Here is a 27332-nt window from a genome sequence, read left to right as displayed (position 1 = left end):
TTTAGTGCTCTGTGCGGAAGAAAGGTCCGGATTAGAAGAAACTTCCAATTCTTTGGGAGGAACAATGTGCATTTTAAATAAAAAAGCTTGCTTGCAGACTTTGCAAACTCATCTTCTCAGTGCTCTTGGCATGAATCGGTAAAAGTGAATCCGTAGCTCTACCAACCCGGTGGGTCTCTGGGGTCAGCGGGGCGTTTCTGTAGGAAGACCAGATGATCTTGAAGGTCTCTTCCAACCTCAATGATTCTGTGATTCCACGAGGAGCACCGAGAGGAACCGGCGGACACCTGCGTGAAGTTGCCCCCCGAGGGCAGTGGGGTCTCGGCCCCCCCGGCCCGTGGCTGCACCGGGCCCACCCGGGGGTCCCAGGGGCGGCCGTCGCTGAGCCCCCGCTCGGGGCACGCGTGGGGGGAGCCCTCGGGGTCCCCGCACCCTTGTGGGGAACCGCACCGGGGCTTAGGAGCCTCGGGGGGACGCGGGGCCGGCCGGCGAGGTGCGAGAGGGATTTCCTCGGGGATGCGCGGCGCAGGGGCCGGCTGTTTCCCGGGCGATGGGTGGGGAGAGTAGGAGGAGGAGGAGGAGGAGGAGGAGGAGGGGAGGAGAGGAGGAGGAGGAGGAGGGGTCCCCGCGGTTTTATCTCCCCCCCGGCTCCGCCCGCCGCCGGCTGCCTCCCGTCGCCGCTCAGCTCCGCACCGCTCCGCTCCGCACCGCTCCGGGCGGCGCCCATGGGCTGCGGCAACTCCACGGCCGGCGGCGCGGGCGGGCGAGGTAGGGGGGCGGCGCGGGGGTCGGGGGGCCGGGGCCGGGCGAGCGGGCGGGGAAGGCGCCCCCCAAGCCGGCTGTGGGGTGGGGGCTGCCCCGGCCGGGAGCATCCTGCTCTGCCGGCCGCCATCCGCCTCCCCTCGGGGATGGGGGCGGTGTGCCCCGCCGAGGGCACCGCGGGTTTTAGGGTCAGCGCCGCGACCGTGAGGATCCGGGGGTGCCAGCCCTGTCCCCCTTTGGCTCCCTGTGAAGCCACTTGGGCCCCTTGGGAAGTGGCTTCGTGCCCCCTCTGCCCGCCCGAGGACGTGGCGAGCCCGAGGTTTTGTGCACGTCGGGGTGTGGGTGCCCCTGGCCGGGCCCTCCGGTCGACCCTGCTCCTTCCCCCCCGTCTAAAAGGGAAGGGAGAGCTGGGCAGGCGGCGCGGCTCTTCGTCCTGCCCCCGCAGAAGGGAGAATGTATGGAAATAATAGTGGGCATATACTGTATAATTACAAATACGAGCATTTATAACTCGTTTTTCATCCTGACTGCACCTGGCAAACAGTGCTGCCTAATTAAATTCCTGCCTTAAGTCTCTCAGCTCTATTTATTAAATCCGTAACCTCCTGACAATGCACAGCCAAATAGCGGCCAGGCCAGGGAGACCTGCTGGGTCTCAGGCTCTTGCCGCGTTGACTTGCTTTGACAGAGCTGTGGTGTGCCTTGGGTGATGGTAGGGCCGATGTGTGGCACCGACGCGTCTCTGAGCATGAGCGGCAGTGACTCCTGCAAGTTGTAGGCTTGTGTGGTGTGCTGCTGTTCTCCCTGAACCCCACGCTTTGTGCTCACAGGGGGAAGCTTTTCTGCTGTTATTGTTTACTTGGTTGCTGTTAAATGCTTATAAATGAGGTATCATGTATGTATCGGAAGCCTCTCTTGAGGCTTGACCTTCCAGCACTCTTGTCAGGGCTGTCACGTTTGCAAACGTGTTACTTCTCTCCTGCTAGTTGGTTCCTGCATTGCCATGACTGGAAGTTGTTTCCCAGCTCGTCCGCTGTAGCTTCATAGCTGGGACGATGCTTGTTCACATCCCGCGTTTGTTTGCTGGGTAAAAGCACCACAGCAACTGTCAGAGCAGCTCAGAGGAAAATACTCATTTTGGGCTGGTTATTAGTCACTTTGTGATAGCGTCTCCGGCACCGTTGGCCCAGCCACCGCATAGCACTCCTAACAGGGCACCAACAGGTGAATGCTGAATAGGCTAACTCTGACTGTGGTGGTGTTTAGTGAGTTACTCTGAGCTAAAAGTTTGTTGGTTTAAATAAACATGTCTACAGTTGCTTTAAAGGCAGTTATTTTCAACAGGTGTTGGCTTCTTAAAAGATTTTCAGTGAAAGTACAGCGCCTTTGGTAATTTTTCTTGCCTGTGCTGTTACTCACAAAATACTTCAGCTTGTATTTCATGGCAACCTCTTGCATACTCTTTAGAAATAGTCCACAGGTCTCCAGTAGTTTAGCATAGGCTAAAATAACAATGTTGTGTAAAATCCACATTCAGTATACTGTAATTATTACTGTTACACTGATAGACCTTTCCAAAGCAAGTATAGCTCTGAGAGGTCCAGGTCTGCTCCCAGTTTCACCAGGGTAAGTCAGGAATGGCTGTGCAGTCTGTGGTGTTACAGTCACCAACATCTGGTAGTAGAATTAAGTTTACCATCTACTAGTTATTTTTTTCTTCAGTTTAGCAGTCCTTACATAGCGTGTCTGTAAAACTAAAGTAATTTTATGTAGGGGAAGGAGAAGATGTATCATTTTTAATCTAAATTCTAGAGCTTTAAAGAAAAGTCTAGTTCTCAACGTCTTACCAAAAGACATGAGTACAGCATGAATACAAATTAGTTTTGTGGCTTGCACAGCATGACTACGTCTTCAATGGTGAAGTTATGACTATTCTACAGTCAGTAATGTCAAAGCTGGAGGTGCATAACATATAATTAACCTGTAACACTCTCTGTCATATTATATGACTAAGGATAATATTATAGCATACTTCACAGAACAGAGTAGACATGGGTTATGCTACTCCCCATTTTCTTCCTCTGGTAAAATTTCTGTTTTAGCCTGACGAGATTTTTCCTAAACAGACACGTATATAATGATAGTTCAGCTAATGATATTATCTTCTGTTGCATGGCTGGACTGACATCAGAGGAGCTATCAGCCCTATGGTCTGCAAGACCTAAACTAATAGACATGATCTAGAATAGCATTTCTGTCTGTGGCGCAGCACTCCAGAATACCAATATAATTGACAGAGCCCAGCTTTTCCTTCCAGAGCATCAGACAAAAGGATTTGAGGCCTAAAGGCTCTTCAGCTGAGAAACAGTGACTTGTGTTATCTGAGCAAACTGATGCAAACACATCCTTCTTATAACCACCAGCTGTTTTAAATGTTAGCTATGGATTACATTTATTTGAAAAAATCCCATTAAAGTTTTTATTAGCACATAACAATTTCGTTAGCAAATTGCTATTTTCCTGATGTTTTGTTGTCTCATATATCCTTCTTTCATGTTATTTCCTGATGTTTCAGAAACTCCAAAGGAGCTCTTCTTTTTCGGTCTTTAAAAAAAACATGCCCTTACACATTAATTTCCTTCTTTTCTGGGCTAAGGCATTTCCCTTCATTCTAGTGTTGCTTCACTAACAATTTTTTAACTGCCTCCTTCTTTCTATATCAATTGTAGTAGCAATGACAGCACCTTAAATTATGGTACTCAGTGGAGGCTGGCAGTCTAGCCTTGATTTAAATATACAGACAAACTGTTACTCTGTGGGAAGCTTAAAATACTGCCAAATTACAATGAAGGAGAACTTTCACACCAAGTTTATACAGACTTACTAAATTCAGATTGGTGGAATACCCAGGAAACCCCTCTGCCATTCTATTTAAAGCAATTTTTGAAATTAATGTTTGATCAGGTCATGTCTGTGTACCAAATTGCCAACTGATGAGTTGAAGTAATTGATTTCAGGTACATTGATTTAATTCTACCCTCAGTTACACTGAGTTAGATCTCGCATAACTCCATTGAAGTTAGGATTTGGTTCCATGTTGGTGGTTTTTGGAGCCAATGAGAAGGGAAAAAACAATAGAAAACTCGTTTGTAATCTTGTGTTGTATACGTGTACATGTATTTTTTTTTTTTTAAATTTGATTTTTATTACCATTTGGAGTATTTGCAAGAAAATATTGTATGAAAATGTTCATTAGAAATTAATAGGAAAATCATTCATAGTCTGCTCTAAAGCCAGATGTTGGCATTTTTTGCATCCATGTTTTTATTCATGTAAGTGGTTGCCTCTCATCCTTCTTCTGTTTTTCTGATTTTTTTTTTTTTTGTCTTCCACATTTGCTCATGATGCATGCCTCAGTATAGAGCAATATACTTTGTGACTATCAGTTTCTCTCAAACATTTTTGCATTTGTCCTGCAATTACTGAAATTCTGCAGGGATACAAGTAACAAGAGCTTTTGTTTTGAAAGTGCAGACCCCCTCTCACTGAATGGAAGATGCTTTGCGATGATATATATTTGTCCTTCTTCTTTTGTGACTGTTTTAACGTTATGTTTTGTGAGGGATCCCAGCTCCACCATTCTAGACAGAATGTTTTTCTCCTGTAATCACTCGTGTTGAGAGTGATAAATGTCTGAATGTGCCACGTTTATTCTGCAGGCTGTATTCCTCCTCCTCTTCCTGCAGCTGTGAAGTGCTAAAATGCACCCATGGTCTTACTGGTAGATGTATAAGCAGAGGGGTCAACTCAGTACTTCTTTATTTGTTATTATTCTTGCTACCCCCAGTCTATGTCTGTGATTAGACAGGCTTGGGAAGTTCCTAGAGAAGTGGGTGGAATAAGGCTAGGCAGTCTACAGAGTTCAGCTATATCATTTAGAGTTCTGCCAGGGAAGAAATGCGGTGCCTGTTGCAATTCCTCAGGTTCCAAGCCTTCCCAGCAGGATACCAGAGAGGGTTCAGCTCTCTTCACTGCTATTGCCTCTACTTAGAGCTTACCCATTAGCCGCATTGCAAAAACAGCCTTGGGGGGCCCAAACCAGCAGGAATCTATTAGACAAGGTTTGTTGGGTCAAGTGCTACCTTTTTTTAGACCAAACTGATGTAGTTGGAAAAATGAATAGCCTTTCAAAAAAGCCTTTTTCAAGTCGTATTTTTATAACATCATGACTACAAGAGCACTAAGTTTTGCAGCTGTGAAATAGCTATGCACTGTTTGGGAACTGGTAGTAAGCAAGGTACTTTTGCTGAACTTCTGGCAGGAGGAACTTGAGAAGCTATAAAATAATGTCTTGGTTACTAAACATGGAAGAGTTAGAGAAACATATCAGTGAAGTAACAGCAGTGAGGGTGAGTGGGCTGGACTTTAAAAACAAACACGAGTCTGTATAAACTGTGATGTTATTGGATCCATTACAAAATAAAAAGCTGTATGTAAGGGGTATTCTCCCTAATGAAGAAATCTTATTAGTTTTTACGTAGAGATAGTTATGGGCTGAGGTAATGTTCATTCCCAAGCTCATAGCACTTCCAGCAAGAAAACTGCTTTGTGAACTTGAACCACTTTCAGGTCTATATCAGACACTTCAGTGGAACCCAACTGAATTTGGACTAAGTTCTTGTTTCACTTTTGCTAGTGAAAGTGAGAAATAACACTACTGAAAGCGCGATGGAATCCCATCAATGGAAGTGAGGATAACCTAATTCTTTGTGCTTATAAAAACAATAGGAAACAAGCCAATAAAAATGATCTTTTAAAAAGTGATTTTGTTTTCATCATGCTTAGTTCATTGTGTTTCTTTGTGAGGTGCATTTCAAAAAGTTGCAATGAATTTCTGCTGTGGTACACCCCCCTAATGTCAAAGGAAACGAGTGCTGCAAAGTGGGAGTGCTAGGGGCACACCTCTGTTCTCAAACACATTCACAGCCACATGGCTCTACATGAAGACCAAGCTGATCGGTCTGAGAGACAGCTCCTGTCCCAGAGTGCTCGTAAGGTCTGCCTGCCAGGTAGACGTCTTAGGATGAGTGCAGCCCTGTGTCCAGAGCTTGTTCCTGTGCAGAGTACTGCAGTTTGCTGTGGGCAGCACACTTAGCACATGGGTACTGCACTGAACGTGGGCATGGCATTGAAGTGTGTTTGGCAATTGACTGAAACCTGACTATCTCCATACAGAATTGCAGCTGTCCTGTAGACATGCAGTTCTTTCTGCCCAGTTAAGGTTTCAGTTTGCTTATCAAACACTTTTGGTATACTTCCTGCACAAAAGGTGTTATAAAATTTTTAAACCAAGACCCAAAGTGCTGAGAGCCCTGGCTCAGACTCAACAAAGGCTCAGCAGAGGCCTCACAAAGGGCTCTGAACCTTTTTGGAGAAATCGGGTTTGTTTGCAGTGAGCTTAGGTTGAGGTGAGAAAATGAGAAAGTTGTGGTTCTGATGCAGAACACAAGAATGGTTTCTTCTGAAAAAAAATAATAATAAATCCTGCTAGCTACAGCAACGGGTCTAGACTTTTCAACATGTGAGCTGCTGCTGATGGCTGGGCTTTGTCTGGATGCGCAGGGTGGTGCCCTGAAGATACATAGCTGAGCTAACTCTGAACAAACTAGCCTGGGTAGCAGAAGACATCTTCCCACGTCAGCTGAGATTGAGGTTTGCAATGCAAACCGCCGATCTGGTCACAATTAATTTGGAGGGTTTATAGATAGTACCATGTAGATGTGCCTCTAGAGCCAAAAATTCTCAGAAGGCTGTCTGGTAGAATGAAGTGTGAGAGCTCAGGCCTGAGTTTATCATGCATAGTGCTTCCAGCTTAATGAAGAGTACCTTTGATACATATAGCTCTACTGAGATTTTGCTGACTCTGGAATCAATGCCAACAAAAGAAATGTGTATGGTCATATGAGATGAGTCTGTTGTTGCTGGGAAAAGGAGGGATGGTCAAGTAATAGGAACCGGGAATGAAATTACACTCAAGAGTTAGCTATAAAGAGAAGTTTCCTGCCATTCAAGCTGTCCATTCAGGTAGGTACTGCTGAAGGGCCTTGCAGGACTGTCTCTTCCTCCCTGGGTTTAAAATCATGTCAGGGAAGGCATATTCTCATACATCAGAGTGCAATGAAGGATGTTTGCTCTTCAAGGATATTTTTCAGCAGCAAAAATAAAGTTTTCCAAGAAATGAAATGCCATGGCTGGAAAAAAAATACCTCTAAACCCATAAAAATCTTCTAGATTGGCAACTGTAGTTTCTTCAGAGTGAGCTCAGATAGTCTCTTCCAGCTAAATACTGAGAGGAAAGGGAAGAAGAGAAGTGAAAGGTTCTCTAATGTCTACCCTAGCCTGTGTAATTAATAGAAGGGATAATTTGCTGGTTACTCAGCTGAACGACATACCAGCAATAGCAACGTGTCATTAATAACTTGGGAGGAACAGGAAGGAGTTCGTACTTGAGTGCATGTTCCTCTCCCAGCAAGAAGCATCTGAATCACCAAAAAATCAATCACTGAAATCAGGCAGCCTAGATGTAGCTTTTGTCTTTTTGCTTTTTTTGTTAAATAGCAAGATGAATTAAGGGGTGGTTGATCTATTTAGATGTTTGGGGCTTTGGATGGATGGTGTCCCAATGTTTATATTATTTCTGTCTAGTTGTTTTATAAAACATTGTTTATCTGACAGGAAGAATGGAGCAGCGTTTACACACGTAGTGCCAAATCTACAACTGGATCAAATGGCATGTGCACAAAATTAACAGGCATTTGGGAGTAACTGCTTGGTTAGCTGCAGCCAGTTTGTAACAGACAAAACCACCAGAGGACTGAGCAAAGTGAAGCATAAAAAAAAATCAGGAAGATGAATGTTATGTTGCTCTCATCCTGAGTGACTGCAGCTGGGCACTGGTCCACTGCACCATCATTTCACTCTCTGAGAATCTGGCCCAGGTCTAAGTATGAGACTTAAGGGCTAATACAGATAGTCATTAAGAATAAACTAGATAATCATGAGAAATCTGTTCTCTGACAGTAGAAGATGCCTGTTGCTATATCTGCCTCTTTTACAGCGCATGTAAAGAAGTTTAGGACAGAAAGGCAGAAAAACGTTTACTGTACTATCAGTTTGTTTCAGGATTATGCCATTATCTTGTAAACATACACTTTTTTTTTCCATTCTAGGTGCCACAGGGACTACTAAAGATGTGTAAGTACTTGTGCTACCTTTTCAAACATGTAACCATGGACTTATCTTCAGTCCTACTAGCCTTATACTGGATTTAGTCATTGTAATGATTCATCTGGCTCCTGATATGCAATCAACAGCACCAGATGCTTATTGTCTTTAGTGACAGCTTTCATCTCCTCAAAACAACCTCACGTCTTGTTTATTATTCTGCAGATTCCTTCCCCTTTTATTTCTCTAGCAGAAATCTCTTTTCTTAGCCTCTGAGAGAGTTGTCTTCCAGAGGTGGTCATGTTTACTTCAGACTGTTCTTCCCTGTCATATACCAGTACAGCTTTCTCCAAAGAGCATGCTATTGTATGAAGTGACCACATAAATTTCCACCATGCCCTGTGAGAGACTTAATGAGCCTCTCAAGCAAAACTCCCCTCTTTGCCAGAGACCTGGTAACCCATCCAGACTTCCTTTAGAAAACACCAACCTTCTCTATTTAGCTGCAGATGACATCTTTAGCTAGTGAAGGTTATGACCTTTACCTTTTCCACATTGAAGATAATATCTATCAGCTCCTTTTTCTGTCCCTTATCTTTGATGCTGAGGAGCACTGGGCAGCCCTACCCATCCTGTTTTTCTCCAAACGTGGAAGGCCTGAACCTCTGTTGTCCTGCTGTCTCTCACCAACTTGTGGTTTACAGAAAAACAGGAACAAAAGATCAGCCTTTGTCAACCCATTTTTCATTTGCTGATGCAAAAATTTGCAGGAGCAGCTTTATTCAGCTATAAATCTATTTCCCTATCAAAGGAAACATTAAAGAAGTCATCCTGAGGTCTTGCCTTCTTTTTCATATAATTGTTATTTGCCACTAGAGTTTGAGCCTGAGGGACTGGGTAAATATTTTCATATTATGCAATAAGGCTGTTCTTCAGTTTTATTTACTTCATTTAAAATAACTACTCTTAATTAGTCGGAAGAATCCTGGAGCAGAAATAAGGGCTGCCAAGTCAGATAAACGTGGGGAGAGAAGAGCATAACGACAGGCTTGTCCTTGCTATTACAGAGCGTGGCTGAGAACTAAAGACAGGTCTTGCTTGGCAGATGAGTCCTGTTGTCACAGATACTCTTGAGATCTATTACCCATGTAATCTGTTTTCTGGATTTGCAGTCTCAGACAATAAATAAATTACAGAAGGCAAGCTTATGAGGAACCTCCTCTTGATATAGTCTGCAGCACCCATGCCCTCAGTACTCTTAGATAAACAAAACCACCATTTTCAATTTATATTAGGGTCTTCTTATATTGTCCAGGCAATTGAGATAATTTAAGTGACTGACTTAGAACTGCATTTGTTTCTTTGCTCTTTGGTAATTTTAAACTTCAAAATCACAAGCACTGTTCAATTAAGAATGTAGTAGGCATGTTTCTGTGCCTGAATGTGTCAGCACATGTAGATCTGTGTTTTTGTGTGCATAAATGCTTGTAGGGCTGGGACTTCAAGACTTAAGCTGGGAAAATACTACTTATTAGTGATAGATCCTCGATCATGTTTCAGAAAAGTATCAAGATAGCTTAGAAAAAACTAATTGCTAGTGCAGACTTCAACAAGGGGAAGGGGTCAGTCCTGGAACCATTACTCATTCTGATAAGTACAGTGGAGCCAGCCGAACAACCCGTGTGAGTAATAGCATGATTGAGCCTTCTAGTCAGACACTAACAGATCCGTGTTTCTAATGAGGGAGAAACTGCAGTGATGACCAGAAAAGCCCTAGATCAATCATCCTAATATTTAGCAGCAGATTTTTTCAAAGGAAGTAAAATACCAGAAAAAAGCTATTTTAGTCATATCGGCTGTGGTTGAGAAAAGCGATTGTGTGCTCACTTGCATCATACTCTTCAGTACAGGATCCAGTTATTTTAATTCAAAGGATTTCTTGTTTCCTGATGGCGATTCATTGCAACTCCAGGAGCCAGGTGGATTGAGGGAGGACTGGATCCTGCTCAGAGCCCTCCCAGGTAACCACAGAGAAGCTTTTTTGCCCTCTGAGACTTGAGTTGCTCCACTAGTAAACTGGCGACGGTGGTATGGTCTTCCTATGCAAAGTGCTCTGAGGTTGAGGTCTGCGCAACAACAAAAAGGGCGTATGATCTGGGAATGTGATCTCTTCCTGTACACTCCAGCCCTCAAAAACCTGTCACCCAGCTTCAGCCAACTGACGTACTAAAACAAGTACATTGTGATAACTGGGAAAGTTTGGATATAAGAGGGGTAAAGTATATACTACAGACTAATGCAATGCCTATTGTATTCAGAATGTGCCTGGGTTCGGAAGAAGATTAATAGCAGTAGGAAGGAAAGGACACAATTCAAAACTGTTTCAAAATATTGGGAAGAAATCCATCAAATACAAATGACAGTCCCTTGGTCCCAAGAAAGACTGTGAAACTAAGGTGACGAAATCTGTTGCTTGTGCAAAGTTTAATGAATTATTTCTGGTGGGACTACTGAGTACTGCTAGAAAGAGCCTGTATAATGCCAGAGTTCAACACGAACAAAGTCATAAAAACTGAGATAAGAGAAATGTGGATGGAGTGAATTAATGTGAATGCCTGTCATTTGATATTTAAAAGATTATGTGAAAAATGGCAGCTTTTTTGCCATCAAATGGGCATAGGACTGATGGATGTAAAAACTGACAGCTGGAGAACTAAGAATATTTTTCAAACTTCAGAGGGTGACTGGAGCCCTCCTGGGACAGACAAATCCTTACCAAAAGAAACATTTCTAGCTGAAAATAGATGCTGTTATAGGGATTTGCTGTTAAATCTGCCTACCAGCTACAGGACTCCACCTACGCCACCTGCTGAAAAATGTGATCTCAGTTCCTTTGCAGTAGATGTCAACAGCATCTGAGAGCAGATGCAGTGACACTGCAGCAGATCAGTGCAAAGCACATCAGGCTGTCTGGTCCAGCCTGTTTAGTTCCTTTTGCCATCCATTCCTGGGGCAGAAAGGCTTATCATAGCTTGCTGTTCCTGGAGAACACTGTAAGTGGAGGCTCTTTGATGCAAAGAGAGATATTTAAAATTTATATTTTGTGCTTTCTTCCCTAAGATAAGAGGAAACTAGAGACTCATTAGAGGGACAGGTCGTGGGAGAGAGAAAGAGAGGTTGTGCTGAACTCCTTCATCCTCTCTGAGTCTGGGAGACGTGGCAATCAGAGCACTGCCCAAACCAAAGGAGCTTCCTTCCATTCTCATTTCCACACAGTCAAGTGTCACCGTTGCAGTGCAGCTCCCCGGGGCCACCTCTGTTCACGCAGTGTGAGCACAGAAGCAGCAGTGGTCCATCTGCCTCAGCTGGCACTTCGAAATTTGAACATGTTAAATCAGTGGGCACTTCTCGAAATGGTGCCTTAAACTACAGACCACAGTGTGTGAAGGCAAGACATGCGCAAAAATGTGTAATGTATACATTGGAGCAGCTCTCTTTCCCCTGTTACTTAGAAATGAGTCCTCAGAAAGATGGAAAATGGCTTCTTCCTTCAACGTCACCACCAGAATTTTTCGTTCTTTTCCTCTCACGCTTCCACATTCCTCCTCTCTGTTCCCTCCTTCTCTCCCAGCAGTAATATGACCAATTGCACCCAGTCGTAACTCAGCCCAAGAGCTGTGGCCTGCTCAATCCCAGACTATTTGCTATTGAGCATTTAAGGGAAAAGGGATTGTAAAATTAGACTTTGATTTGTAGCTATTAAGAGGAAAGGAGGAAAGCAAAATGTTTAAAAAAAACCTAGCCTGCTTAATGATAGACCTGGATAATCTGTTTTGGTGAGAGAATGACAGTAATGGCCCAGTGATGCCCCGTTACAGAACATTGCTAGAACAGAACAAAATAGTCCTGTTGCCTAGTAGAGGCTTTTTTAAACATTGACATTAATTTCCTGTTGGACAATATTGATTATTATTCTTACAACTCCATTTTAGTGGCTTTGAACTGTTCATGAAGTTGTCAGTGCTTTTAAAGGATTCTTTTCTCTGGATAATGGTTAACCTGGATTATAGAAAATATTTCCAGTTGTATGAGAAAATCAATCCTGTGACACGTTTGGTTGGTTCAACAGAAATGATTGTTTGTGATCTTCTGTCACCCAAGGTCCCTTTCTTAAAGTGCTGTCATTTTTTTATTATTTTTTTTACTAAAAATATACATCTCATTCCTACCCATTGATATACACATTCTTTCCTATTTCTTCTGCTGCAACTGGCCCATACTAGGATAAAGCATCTTTGCAGCCCTCAAGGAAAGGGGTCTCTACATTTTTTCTCTCCTGCTGCGTACAAGACGGCTGAGTGACTGAGGCTACATGGTGGCAGAGGGGATGGGCAATGCCTTCTGAGGTGGCACTTGCTCCTCCAAACAGGAGTGGCAGGAAGACCAGAGAATAAGGAGTTTATTGCTCAGTGCCTCTTGAGTGATAAGACGCAAGCAAAGACAGCAGACAAGGAGGCTCACCCCAGGCAGTGGTATGTCCTGTGTGAATATCCTTTAGGAAAACGCAGTGTTCTTAGATTTACTGCAAACCTCTGCTGTTAAAGGACTGGTATAACCATATCTGCTGTGCTGATGCATAAAGGATAGTTTATAATGTTCTGCTGCTTAGAAAGATGATGTGTGAAATTATCTCCAATTTGTAGCAGTATTTTTAAGGTGCTTGCTATCTGCCCAGGAGAGTGCTGATTGAGGTCTAAGAGCCATCTCCCTGCATTTAAGGTTGTGTCTTGCTACCAGCTCTCAACACTTTGGGCAAAAGCCCCCTTGACTTCAGGGGTCAGTAATGGCATACAGTCCCGATTATTAAACAGTAGGCACACATACCTTTCAGAACAAATAAATTACTATAAGAAATGTCATACGTTATTGTTCAATGTCATAGTTCAGAAAAACCTTTCACAGCTACACTATAGATTTAGCCCTAAGGCTGGGTAAAGGCCAGCTCTCAGTTTTGTTGCATGGGGAGCAAACCAGAAATTCATGGCTCAGCTGATGATGGGGAGCATCTTTTCATTGCCCACATAGTTCAGGCAGTTGGTCCCTAGCTGGGGATATCCAGGTGACAGTATCCAGGTGAACAACCTGTGCACGAGCATTTGCACAGCAGAGCCCTCCTTGTGTCATGGTGCTCCCTTCCCTGTTTGCAGCCTTCCTCTGCTGCGGCCGCAGCTGTGGTAAGGTTGGGCAGGTGTCACCATTACCCCCCGCTGTAGAGGAGGAGTGCAGGATGTCCGTGGATTTGACAGCACTCAAGTTACTTTGCCTCTATTTTTATTGCTAGGTTGATAGGTTGCAAGTCAAGCTAACGTGCAGCAGCTGCCCTGATCCATACCCAGCCATGCATGCAGCAGAGCTCAAAGTCCAAATATTTAATCAAAGGCGGGTGAGTGGTTTGGGTGAGGGCTGATGCTGGGGCACAGACCGAGAGCACAGCACAGGCATTATACCCACGAGTAGTAACAATACCATTTTTATCTTTTTACCACATGTGCCTTCATATCAGTGCTGATTACTTTATGCCCTGTCCTGGTTCAGCTACACTGGACAGTATTTCAAGCAGGGGAAGTCAAACCTTAGTGACTCCCTATTCATTTTAATCTAAGGGTAGAAGAGAAGTAATTGTCCTTTATGAAGGATTAGTAACAGTTTGATTTGCAAACAACTCTGACTTCAGTAGTAGCAGTACCTCACTTAACATAGAGGTTCTGTAGCACATTTTGGCACAGCTGCTGTGAAAGTTTCTCTTTCTTCATCCTCATTCCCATGCCAGAATGGATGGCCAGTCCCTTCCAGTCCTCTATTGGTGGAAGAACAGCCAAGGCTTGTTTCTGTTATGCATGGAGCCTTTATGTTCCTGTTATACGTGGAACAATGTTGGGAACAACATCCTTTCACTCAGGAAAGATGCTAATCTACCAGCTTTCAGCTCCCAAGCCTACTTTCAGGCATCACTGGAGGGTGCTGTGGAAAGTAAGCTGCATCTGTTCTCAATCCTTTTCTTTCTTCCATACAATAGATTGGAAAATTGTCACTTTTTTTTTTTTTCCTTTGTGAATGCTTTATTGAAATGTGGATGATCTGAATTAAGCTGGGATCACTAATAATCCCCTTCTTCCTTTGCCCCTGAATCTACCCAGATGGTGACAGAATATCTGAAAGAAGCTGTATGCTAATGTGCTCTATATCTTTTGGTGTTACAGAGCAGAAGAATCTGTATCAGATGATGACAAAAGGAGGTAGGTCCTGTACTGGCTTAATTTGGAATCGACTACGCTAAGTTTTGCTGCTGGCTGTACATCCTCCTTTTCCTCCTAAGCCCCACCAATGTCATCAGAGCAAAGAAAAGAGTAGGAAATCTCAGGTAGAACCCCAAATAGATGATAGTGCTCCACCCTGTTAGTGTGTTGGGGGAGGGAGCTTTGCAATAAGACAAACACATTATCTCACAGTTGTAGATGATCTGGTCCATAATGTCCAGTGACCTCTGCCTTCCCACCAGCCCTGCCACAGGTGGCATTAGCACCTGTGGGAGATCTCCGCTGGGCTAGAAATTGAAGGAAGTGTGACTCCATCATCAAACACATAAGAAATCAACTCAGAGCCCCAGGGATGTGATTCATTTAGTAGTTAATGGGTCAGAGCAGCTACCTCCAGGCATGGCAGAAATTTTTAAGTACCCCACTTTCCACCCCCTTGTGTCAGTCCCTGCTTTTTATACAGGTCTCAGAGCCAGAAAGTACACTCTGTAAGCGTATGAGAGGGAGAAGGTTGGGCCGTGAAAATACCAAATACTATTATGTTTCTTTCTACTAACGGTCTTCTCCACATGTGGCTCTAAGGAGGGAGATGCAGATCCTATTTATTAATGAGGGAGGGTGGAAGTGTTGTTTAATTGGTGTGCATAGTCTGAAGAGACTTGCTTCAGTGGTCTCAGCATTGGGGCTCTGCTATCAGACTGACAGTCTGCTGGAAATTGGTGTCTAGGAAAAACTGTGCAGGTGGGGTTTGTTGTCCCAAGACAGGTGGAATTTAATGAAAAATAATAGGAACTTGAATGAAATACTCATTTCACAGCCTTAGGTCCCACTTGTGGGTAACAGCCAGCCTCAGGAGTTTTTTTCTCCCCATAGCTGTGGGAAAGGAGGGCTCTTCTAAGGATGCTTGTGCAGAGGTGCATCCTCTCTGACCGTGCATGGTTTTTGTAATGTCATTGCATGACACTGATGTTATAGGAAGAAGTGTTCCAATTAAACTGTGTTGTTTCTTAATTTTTTTTCCTCAAATCAGGAACTACGGTGGTGTGTATGTTGGTCTGCCATCAGATGCGGCTGCCATGGTATCCAGTCAGACAAAAGCTGCACCGAAAGGTATCGGAAGGTTGTGTATTGTATTTCTCCTGCTTTCTCAGTTTAATTTTATCTAGCAAGATGTATTTATCCTTTAAAAATCAATGATTACTTCAGACAGACTGACCAGCCTTGGTCCTTCTTGAGGCTGTGAGGCTATTTATAATTGTCAAAGTGATTGCTCCCATTTATTTAAGTTCTAACACACCTACTTTTGTCAAAGGATCATAGAGCAGATGCTGCCAGGGTAGTACATTGTCTTTTGAACAGCTTCTTCATGCTCTGAGTGGTGTGAGAATTCAAGGAAAACAAAACCCTGTTAAGATTAAGAGGCTATGATATATGCACTTTCAGGGCCTTGGCAGTATTTTTAGATTTGAAGGTGTTTACTTGCATTGTGGTGAATTCCAGTAATAACAGTTAGTAAGTGCTTGCTTTCAGGTTTATTTCTGTTCTTATATGAAACCCAGTGCAAACTGTTTCTTTTCCATGTTATGTTTTTAAACAGTGGGAAAAACATTCGGTTTATAGGTACTTAAAGACAAGTCATAAACATATTTATGAAATCGTGTAATATTTTTCAGATTTAATACAACAAAATGCTGCTGTCACTTACGTACACCACAGAGCTAAGTCATTGAGTGGAGCTTCCAAAATGTGCTGCAAAACAAAACAATGAAGAAAAATAACACTAGTTACCATAATAATAGTATTTGTCTTTGGAACAGTAGTACCTCTGTCGCATGCTTTGTTAAATCGTGTTCTAAATTGGTTATATGTTATGATGTTTTAACCATCTTTACCTTTTCTTTTCTGATTAAGATTAGAAGGAAATAAACACAGCAAGATCCAAACAGCTGGAGGTATGGTATGGCTTAATTAACATTATGTCTTTGGGATGTATTAGTTGGAAAGAAACCAGGTGGTGATACTCTCTGAGATGTGGGGTGGTCTGGGAATCGCCTGGTGGTGTTCTCAGCGGCAGCGTAACTCTTCTGAAGGCCAAACCAGGGTGTTAGTGCTGCAGACAGAAATCAGACAGTGGGTAAAGTCACCTTCTCCATGAGAAGTGTGAAGCAAGGGAGCTCCATATAACCTCATTTGGGAATGAGTAAAAATCAGATGTCCTTGTGCTCACGTTCAACCACACCACAGCTGGTCCTGCAGCAGTACTGAGACAAGCGTCCCTGGAGAAAAAACTTTTCCCAGGAACAAAGAGTTTGCAGTCAGAATACTCCATTTTGGGGCCACTCTGATGAACAAAGAGAGGCACCCACGATGTGACACACTGGAGCTTTCTTCCAGTTATGAGAGAATCTGTAGTGCTTCATTCTCTGCTGGTTACGACAGGACAGGGAAAATTGATAGGCTCTGTTTCTGAATAAAAGTTTCAAATAATTAATTAAAATGTTTTTTTTTCTTCGTGCCTGAGAAAAACAAAACAATCTGATCTTCCATTCAGAATGTGAACTGAACAAACATTGGCAAGTGTTTAGCTGTTAGGGAGGGGGAATTATAAAGCTGCCAACGCTTTCCATAGAAAGAAAAAACGTTTCCTAATTTAGATGAAGAACCAGAAGCAGTTCTGGCTGGTCTCGGTGCTGGATGCAGGGCCAGCAGAGCAGAACATGGCTATACTTGTTGCTTTTAGTCATGGGAATGGTGAAAGCTCCCTGGGCTCTGCTAGGAGCACTCATATACAGGGAGACATGCAGTTGGTCATCACACCTAATTTCAGTAACCCAGCTGAGATGTCTGAGCTGGGAACACTGGCACCCTTGATCTGAGCAAGGCCGAGGCACTTTCTTGGGGTTGAAGCTTTCCATTCATGGTCGATGACTGGAGTCTGAATTAATTGTTTAGGTGCTTTAATTGAATGCCTGAGGCTGGGTGGAATTGATTTCTTGACTTTTTTTTTTTTCTTTCTATTCAAAATAGTTGAAAGTGCATTTTGACTTCATTGCTGTAAGATCAGGGAGTGGCTGCTGATTCAGGCTGCAAAAGCTTTGCACAGATGAACACCTTTAAACCTGCAAAGGGGCTTGTGAATTCCAAGAGTTTATGTGCTTGTGTGTCTGGAGGGCATATGCCACAAATATCAGCTTCTACCACAAACCTATTTCATGCTTTATGTGTAGAGTTACTGTATAGCTTTACCAGTTCAGCTAAATCTGTTCATCCTTTTTTCTTTTTTTTTTTTTTTTAGCAGTCTTCTGCAAAGACCATTTGCCAGTGCTTTAGCGAGAGTTGTCTTTCTGCTGAAGATTTTTATATTTACATAGCCTTCCAGAGAGCAAAACAGATCAGAGCACCAAAAAATCTAAACTGTTGCAAGTTCCAACTACGGGTAAAGCTTAAAGTACAACATTGAATCAGTTTGCTATGATGGTTGCATTATGGAAACCTCCTGCTGTTCTCCAGTGAAAATGAAATTAAGGAACTCATGGTGGATGTTTCTGCACAAGAGCTAACTTTGATGATCTGCAACTTATTTCTCTGTGGCCATATTGCAGATTTCATCAGCTATCAGCTACGCTTCGTATATTTTCTCCAACAATTTTTGATAGATTTTATATAGAAAATCATTACTCCTGTCCACTTAATAGTTCCTATGGTAGGTTCCTATAAATTTATTGTTAATTTACTTCAGAGTAATATATTTGAAAGGTTTGCATCTTTTTGGTAATATTGCAAATTTTACTATTTTTGCTGTGAAAACTTTAGAATGAAATAAGCGTAAGACCATCGGGCTCTTTATAATTGCTACCATCACTTTTATACAGTGAAATTAATATTAGTGTTTAATTTTCACCTTTTAAAAAGATAATGCTCAAGGAAATTTATTTAAATAAGGACAGTGTATTTCGTCATAATATGTATGTCTGTTTTTATTTTCTTCAGCTTTATCTCTTTTATAAAGCATTACGTGGAAAAAAATACTAATGAAACAAACTATTATGTTGTCTTCCGTTCTATGTGATATTACAGAAACATTTCCTTGCATAAGGATGAAGTGATGGTATTGTCAGAGATAACTGAACTAAACTCCAGTGTGGTGTCCTCTTGAAATGTAGGGGAGTTTTGATCCCTGTTTGAGTTTTGTGTTCCTGACTTATCTCCTAGCATCTCAAATATGGAAAATTGTAACAGAATGAGTGTGGTTATTACTTCAGCAAATTGTTGTATTAAGTAATGGATGGGACACTTTAAAATTCATTACATTTATAACAACTGCAGGTTCCTCACTAAACATAAAATAGATCGTACATTTCCATATAGCTGAACAAGTATTTAAATTGTTAAAGCATTTTACATAATTCTTTAGTCAAACTTTTTAATAGGCCATGATGTTATACACTTAAAAAAAATATCCATATTCATGTTTTACAGTAGATCAGTGACCACTCTTAAAATTAAAAGAAAAAGCAAAATTTAGACATGAAGAAGTGAAACACTGAGAACCCTAAAATTCCTGCCCATTTCACCAATATCTATTAAGACAAACAACAAATGGCCGTGATTTCCAGTAGCTTGCACATCTAGCTTTAAAATATGTGGTAGTTTATATGGTGTGAGGTTTGTGAAAAGAAGTACTTAAAGGTACTCTGTGCTTGCCCTCTTTTTAAGTGTTTGTGGCAATATTTACTGCTGTTCTCCAGAACTCTGCTTCTTGCCTATCAACACTTTCAAGTCTCCAGCTCCTAAAGACAAATACGCAGCTCATACTTGACCCCTTCAACCTAGAACCAAGATGAAATTAACTTGCAGATTAAATATCTCAGTATGAATGAATGTCTGTAAATTACACTTGAAGACTCTTGTTCTTACAAGTCAAATTGATGAGAACTCAAACAGCACTGAGTAATAAACACGTAGGTTTTCTTCCCACCTGCTTACGATAGCATAAGGATATAGTTTCCACATTACATGTTCCACAGATGGTTTGAACAGCACAAATTTATTTAGCAGAAATCAGTAAGGCCCATGTCTGACCTAACCATGTTTGCCTTTCCCAAAAGAAAAAGCAAAACACGAAAAAGCAGTTGTCCTAAGATAGATACATCATAGTTCAGCTAGTGCTCAAAATGACGATGATAGACACTACTAATCTCCCCACTTATGTCCACTTCTATCCTTTGCTTTCTGGGAAGAATCATCAAAAAGAGGGACTGGGCTAAATTCAAATAGCACTTGTTCTACTGTTGACATCTGAACCCCGTGTGTGGGCTGAGGAAAGTAAGTGGTGATCTTTAATGAATAGCTCCTAGGAGTTAGTGTTGGGACAGTTGCAAAGTACTTTTTCTTGTTTTACATCATCACCTAATTTTTCCTGTGCAGAGTTGCAGAGAAACGAGGAGCAAATTACAGAATTGGCTTCTTAATGATTCATCCCCTGAATGTGTGGGAGGTATGGTGGTTTCTTTCTTAATATTTTTGTTCCTCTGCATCTTTTCATCTCAAAAACTTACTGATCAACTGTCAAGTGTTTCAGTATCATGGGCTGGAGCCTCTGCAATAGATCTGCATTCATTTATGCCATGCAGGGCTGTACTCATCGGACTGAAGAGCTAGGGCCATGGCCTTGTCTTAAATTTGCAGGCTCTTGTCTTTTGTTTTCTCAAGGACCTGGAGTTCTAGAAACTGTATGACAGGATAATGTATTCTGTCTTGGCCAAACTCCACTTAGGGAACTGATTTTCTGTTCATAAAAAATTCCTCTATGGTGAGCCTCTAGCATTTCTTAAGCCTTTATTAATAAGAGCACATGACATTTCATGGAGAAATGAGTAAACTCTTTCAAAACGTACGATCTATGGATATTTCTGTTAGGAGGAGGAACATAAAAGAAACCCTATATGCCAGCTGACAGCTGTGTATTTGATGGCATCCTTGGAAGATATTTAGGCACTCAGTGATGGTTCAATGTGAGAATGCAAACAGAACACAAGAAGCCATTGAATGGCAGAGCTATTATTGAGGAATATACTTTGTTTTTTGTCAGTGTCTTGAATTGCCATTTGTTAAGAAGGGACATTTAAATGTTGGGGCTGTGATACTATTTCCTTTGCAGTTGTCACTCTTTCTCTAGCCAAAGCTGAGAAAGTATCTTTTCACTCTGGAAATACTTTAGCAAAGACAGTGGATTCAGGCTTTATAATCTCATATGCTCCAATTTGGGATTGACAGCTTGGAAATACTATGCTTGAAGTCACATAGCTCAGCTCAGACAATTAAATCTTGAAAAATTCTATGCCACCAAAGCATAGGATTGAAACTAGTTTGTGATTAGCTTAAAAACAGTTCAGATTCTTACTGGATGGAAATTTTGGTCTTGTTGTGCAAACTATTCCACCTAGAAGACATCTGTTCCTTTGAATTACACTGATGAGACAGTTTATTTATTTTGTTTTCTTCTTAATGCAGGACCTGGGGCTTAGCTGTAAGGACTCAGCTTCTCAGTATCTGGGTAGTCCAGGTGGAGATGCTGTCCATCTTGTGTGTGCCATCCATGTTGCAGTGTAGTTCAGAGGATGTGACATGGCTTTAAACTTCTGTATTGCTCAAGCATTAGATCCATCACTAAGAGGGTTGCAGACAACCTGGTAAAGCCCAGTGTAAAACATTACATAGAACTCAGGATTTATTCACTAGGAGTGAAATCCTCTCATAACAGAGTCAACACAAGGCCGAAGCTGCAGAAGAACGTAAAGTTGAAGTTTGTCTCTAATGAACGCAAACACGAAGTACTAATTTACTTGATTTCATCCTACATCTCTAGCAAAGGAGTCTGTGCTGTATCAGATTATGGTTGAAATGGCATTAGTTTTTTTAGTAACTCACTAGCATATTGTTCTCTTTCACCCACACAAGTCTAGTGATTCTCAATAATCATGCTTCCTAAGCAGTTGGTGAGTCACTACAGATCTGTTTTCTGCAAAGTAGCCCTCTGTTTTGTTCCCATGGTGATCAGAAGTGACAATTATTACAGACTGCTACTACAGTTCCTCTATTGCCTGTACCCACTAAAGAAGCTCTTATCTGCTTATAGTTCCTTGGAGTTTTGCAGTACATCATCATCACTTCCTATTGACAGCAATTTGAGCACTTCAGGTGAATTGGCTTTGTGGAGAACATGCTGGAGGAGGGTGATTTGTGGAGTATTTTTGTTTTGCAATGCATTTAGAAACATACCAAGAAAATAATGGCTCTGTAAACTTTCCACAAAGCAATGGTGTGCCGGTATTGCAGGAAATCTTTTGAGGCTGGGCTAAATGATTCAACTTTTGTTTTAACACCAAACGTGCAGAGAACTTAGATTAATCATAATAAGAGCAATTTCATTTTACACGATCTGGCAATTTTTGCTGTAATGTTAGAGTTTTCAAACATAGGAATATTTACCAGACAGCAGAAACCTGCCTGTGAGTGTTTAGAATGGCTGTCACCCACGCTGTAGGAACTCATATATACATGAGCACTTAACCTGATCATGAGAAAGTGCCTATAGGTGAAGATAGGACCCTGCCTGTGAAACTGATCATTCCATGAAGCACAGTGAAATTTCTTAAACCAAGTCTCATTAGCTTAACTGTACTGAGAAAAGAATGAGAAAGATACCATGGGATGGAGCATGCGTGAAATGGATTTAGTGTGCCAGAAAGGAAGAAGTCCATGGGAGGAAGAGGATTATATTATTATGCAGTAAAGATAGATGCAGAAGGAGGTTAGGAACTGAAAATGACGTAAAAAAGGAAATAGTTTAATTAAGTATCTGCTCCGGTTCTCTGTGATTCTCATCTGTTGAAAATATAGCAAGAAGTAGACTACTGCCAAGTCATTTTAAGCTGAAGATAAATGTGGATTGGCCTACTGGTTCATTCCCATTCCAACTCCCAGAAGTCTGAGATTGTGAACCTTTTGGGAAACAAATCTCTCTCTCTCTTTCTCTCTCTCTCGCTCTTTTTTTTTTTTTTTTTAATGCCCAGCATAATAAGTCCATGAACCTTATATGTCCTTTTGTGTTGTACTAGGATATATAAATATCCTACCTTCTCTTTCAAACTGTGTTCCCTTTGCTTACATCTCTCTATGCAGACCTGAGCTTCTAGTTGCTTTGGAAGTTTACACCATGTTTGAAAAACAACTTAGTAGGCTGAGAAAATACACAAGACGTAAAAATCATTAACAGGCACAGTACAATAATAGATTATAGAACATGCAGAAAAGAAACAAGAGCTTAATCTGAAAAACAAAGCAGAGTTAGAAACAAAGCTTTGGCTCAGTTATGACATGTATTTTACATGTCTCATAACCAATGGATCACTATGCAAGTGATTAGTTTGGATCACAGCACCCTTATCAATGTTCTGGGAATTAGCAGCCCACTTAGAGAGTTCTGTTTCTGGTCTTTGATTCCAGTGTTAAAGGAGAGGGCAGTAATGTGAAAAACTAAATTCCACCCTTAGCCATCATCGCCCATGTTTTATTTGCCAAATCTCAGTGTTGTCTGCAGGATGGCTTCAGCTCTATAAAAGCTAAGCTCATTGGGTTCTTACTGTGAGACTATGATTCAGAGCAACATGTTAATTGGAGACAGGTCATTTTCAATAACTGTTTTGTGGGGGATACCAGACTGGAGGAAAATGTAAGACTTTATTGGAGCTAAAGAGATATTCAAGTTTTGGAGAGAGTCCATGTTGTGTCACTACCAAACTCTACTTGACAGAACACAAACATAGCACCACATTCATAAATAAATAAAATCTGAGAGGTAACGCACACCTTTCAGCTTCAATCTATTATCATATTTATGGTTATGTATTATTGGACACTGACCATGACTTTGAGCTGTGAATATCTTCTGCCAGCTAGGTTTGTGTTCCCAAAATGTTATTACAGTAAGAAAAAAATTTGGAAGGATTCCCACTACCTGGTTTTCCATAGGAGCCTTACATACTTTTGGGAAATCAGCCAAAAAATTTCTATAAAATTAGAAGATTTAATTAGATCTTAATGTTTAAATGGTATTAACTTGAGCAAACTCCAAGTATCTGGTTATTATAATGAGGTACTTCATCTTCGAACACTTGCAAGAAACCAGTTGCTTACTTCTTCTTCCTCTTCCAAATTGTGGGTTAGTTTAATAAATAAATGATTAAATTCTTTTACCGTTCTATCAAAGGAACTGCTTTGGATCATCAGATAAAAGGAAACCATTTTTGGCAGGAAATTAATTTGTAGTAAGGAAACTGTGCCAGCCAGGGGAGATGGATTTTGTATAAATTCTAAATTCGGTTTAATAGAATGAATAAGAGTTGGAGTACTTGCCCAGCACTGTTAGAGTCTTTGTTCAAAACATCATTGTTTGCATAACAATTACTTATTGAGAAACCCAAGATTTCCAGTGAAAATAACCTTGAAAAACTCTAATTGGAAAATAATTTTTGATTTATGACAATAACTTGCCAAGAGCAGCATTATATTTTTTCCTTCAAATTTCAAGAGGAAGACAATTTCTCATCTGAACCAGTAAGGTAAACAAGCAACTCATCCTTCACAATTGCAGACAATCCTCATTCAGAGATACAGGAAAAAAATGTAAATGGTATTGACTAATTCTATCATAGAGACATATATGTTTTTACACTTCAAATGAATATACTCCCCCCACCGCAATGAATTAGATTAGATTAGACTAGTCTAATCATATCTCCTCCTTTCAGGTATTTTATTAAAACATGATCTTATTCCTTCATTTTTATCTTTTTTTTTTTTTTTTAATCTTTTTTTTTTCTTCTTTTTTCACTTTGGCTGAAATAATCCATGTTAAAAAATATTTATGATATCTTTGTTATAAGAATTTGTAATCTGTAGTAATTTTCCAAGCCTCTTGCACTATCCTCCTCCCCCCCCTTTATTTATTTATTTATTTATTTTGTAATCTTGAACACAGCCTCTGGCATAAAACTCTGCCACAGACCAAGTTTTACCCGAACAGCTGGGTTTACACCTTTACTCAGATGAGCACTGCAAGTAGGTGCCACTGGAGAACATTTTACCCTGAACACTTCACTACTCAACTATTTTTTTCAGCTTTAGGTAAAACATAGATAATGTTTGGTTGTTCTCTAAGTGGAGCTTTTACTGCACATATATCATCTTGGGATTTGGACTGGCATGGTTTTGGGAGTCATTTGTTCCTCAGTACAGGGTCTTGAAACTTCATCTTACCCCCAGCATATCTCCTTAAGCTGTGTCTTTGGACAAGCAGTTTTGTGCTGTAAAGTTGGAATGCACAAAATGATGGGAAAGTATTTCCATCGCATTCCAGTTTGAGCAGTGATGTGCAAAACAAGAGTAAACAGTAGTAGGAAATTAGGTGAGAAGATGACTGCAACATTGCACAATCTCTTTGAAGAGGCTTGACACGTTGACAAAAAGTGCAAGATGATAAGAATCAAGTCCTGTGATTCACTATCATAAAGGCCTGTATTAGACATTGCAAATTATAGTGGTCTCTCGTGTACTATCATTGCAGTTGCCTCCAAGTAGTTGCAGTCTCATATAATTTCACCTGCAGACCTCCGTAGCTTGTACGGGAAATTACTTCCAGTTGACTGTGGCTGACCATTTGACCCCCAGAGATTTATTTTTTTTGGCCTAGATCACAGGGTAAGTCTGATGTGCAGAGAGTATAGCTCACCACAGTCTGAAAACTTCCACTTTTCATCATGCTGGTTTTGTCATGTGGCTCTGCAGTGCACCTTTGTGGTGTCTACCAGTATAAATAGTCGAAGTAGTTTGAAATAGCCAGCTGTTAGGTTGGTGGGGCAGAAGGACACCTCCATGACATACTCCTGGTGATCCTACTGTCTTCTTTGCACTATGGCTAAGATATGGTGGTGTCACACCCACTGAAGGATGAACTGTATACTATCCCCAGGTGGGTTGTACCAGGCCATATCCCCCCAGTGACAGAAGACCAGTGCAAAGAGCCCTGCTGTGCTGGAGGGGCTGGCCTTGTCGTCAGCTGGCTCAAGTCTTAAATAGCGTTGGGATTTGTTTGTCTGCTTTCCTTGCTCTCTTAGCAGCAAAGCCCAAGTGACTGCACTGAGTTTCCTTTTATGTGCCTCCTGAGCAAGCCTTACGTTCAGAGCCGTGCTGGTGACAATCAAATTAATCACAGCCCCATCGGCAGCTGAGCTTCGAGCTCTCCTGGCAGCGTCAGAGGGGGCAGGCTGTAGCCTGGGATGTCAGAATAAATCCTTGTCCAAAGTAGGTCAGCAAACTGTGCCTGGCCTTAAGAAACACCTTTGTTCAAAGACAGCAAATTTGTTGGTCTCGCTGGAGATCAGTTTTTTCAAATGTCTTTCGTGGGAAAGAATCCTACAGACCTGTATGGAAACGCTGATTCCCTGAAGTCTGAACCCTCTGGCAGAACTGTACAGAAAAAATGTTCTGAACAAAGAGAATCCCAAAGGCTTATTCAAAAGTCCTAAAAATGCATGAGGGAGGAATCCTTTCGAAGGAGTCTTGCTATACCTCTGTTGTCCTCGTTTCTGTAACATTCATTTGTTTCTTTCCTTAAAAGATATAAATGTCTTAAATTTCAATTTTACAGTACCCATACATATAATTGTAGCAGCTAAAGTTTACCTGTTCCAAAATACTTATTTAAAATTTTGAAAAGAGTTACTCTATGTATATTATTCTGATTTCTGGGAAATTGCTGTAATTAATTAATCCCTTCCACAGCTTGTGGTTGTTTATTTTTCACTATAAGGTTTAGTTTTAATGTATGGACTCAGATGCTGGTATTAAAATGGCAAGTTGTCTCATTCTGCAAAATATTTAGCAATGACAGTGTAAACTGTACTGCTTGTCACTTTGTCACTGCTTGTGGCAAAGTTATAGTTCATGGACATTGTTTAAAAATCAAATAATTTTAAATAACTTTGCTTCTTATGGAGCTTGTAGGTCAAATATGAAAGACACTAGAGCCTAAAAATACTGGCTCTGGGCTACTTCAGATTCTCATGAAAGCCATAAAATATGTCTCTCAGTTTTTTTGTTGTTGTTTTTTTTTTTTTTTTTCCTATGATGAAATCTGTGCTATTGTCCAGTTTCAAGGTGACTTGTTATAGCCCTGTTCTAGCCTCTCTACAGATGCTACTGTGATTCTGCAATAAAAGAGGCAATCAGCCATTTCTGGGTGCTCTGTAAAGTCTTTAAAGCAAGAGAGTTTAAAATAAATGTTTGCATCCTGGTGTGTTTTCAGTGCACTCTGAGCACTTCTAAACTATAAATAAGATCAAAAGATTCACTCAATCTTGTTCATCCTCTCCCTCAACAAACATTCAAAAAATTAAAGAATGCCAAAATTAGGCTTCCTGATACATCCTGATGCATCATGATACGTTAAAAAATTAAAAAAAAAAATAATCACGTTCTATTTTTTTTCACAGGATACATGCTAAAATAGACTAACCTAAGTAGATACGTATGAATATTTTCCATCAAAATTTGGCAAATCTTTGTTTATTCATTGTATCATTGCTTTGGACCCGTTTGTTTCCCAGGAATAATCTTTCTTGTAATGCCTACACAAGTTAGACAATAAAAATGTCATTTTTTTAATCTCTTCCGAGGTAAACACTTATCTTTGAACTACTAAAAGCTGGTTCTTGGTCACCCAAAGGTGGTCTTATAACTGAGGGCACTGGGATTATCAATTGCTGTCTAAAGTTCAGAATAAAAAGGTCAAACATCCAGCTTGATCAATCTCAAGTTATTCTGCTTAGTCTTTACTGTAATTTACTAGAAACTAAAAAGTTTTCATCATGCTGCTATGGGTTAAAATGGGTTAAAATAGAGTACATGGAGGCTGATACCTTTACTGCTTCTCAAAAACAAGCATAGGTACATCAAGAGAGATGAGGT

At 41.1% G+C, this 27332-nt stretch overlaps 1 protein-coding gene across 4 annotated transcripts; it reads left to right on the top strand.

Annotated features, from left to right (window-relative positions):
- Positions 1 to 635: 635 nt before the first annotated feature.
- On the top strand, positions 636 to 27033 carry C1H12orf75 (chromosome 1 C12orf75 homolog). 4 transcript variants are annotated; one of them, XM_040560059.1, is made up of 6 exons: positions 636 to 768; positions 7992 to 8016; positions 14247 to 14282; positions 15334 to 15413; positions 16220 to 16255; positions 17602 to 27033. In XM_040560059.1, exons 1-6 carry the CDS (start codon positions 726 to 728, stop codon positions 17631 to 17633), a joined length of 252 nt encoding a protein of 83 aa, XP_040415993.1. In that variant the 5' UTR covers positions 636 to 725; the 3' UTR covers positions 17634 to 27033. The 4 variants fall into 4 exon arrangements, with proteins under 4 accessions (XP_040415993.1, XP_040415983.1, XP_040416010.1 ...); XM_040560049.1 differs by having other exon boundaries at positions 17599 to 27033; XM_040560076.1 differs by having other exon boundaries at positions 637 to 768; positions 16215 to 16255.
- Positions 27034 to 27332: the final 299 nt, after the last annotated feature.

This window comes from Cygnus olor, chromosome 1 (genome assembly GCF_009769625.2).
Source record: "Cygnus olor isolate bCygOlo1 chromosome 1, bCygOlo1.pri.v2, whole genome shotgun sequence".
NCBI lineage: Eukaryota > Metazoa > Chordata > Aves > Anseriformes > Anatidae > Cygnus > Cygnus olor.
The sequence above is the reverse complement of the archived record's forward strand: the minus strand, read 5'-3'. Positions and strand labels throughout refer to the sequence as shown.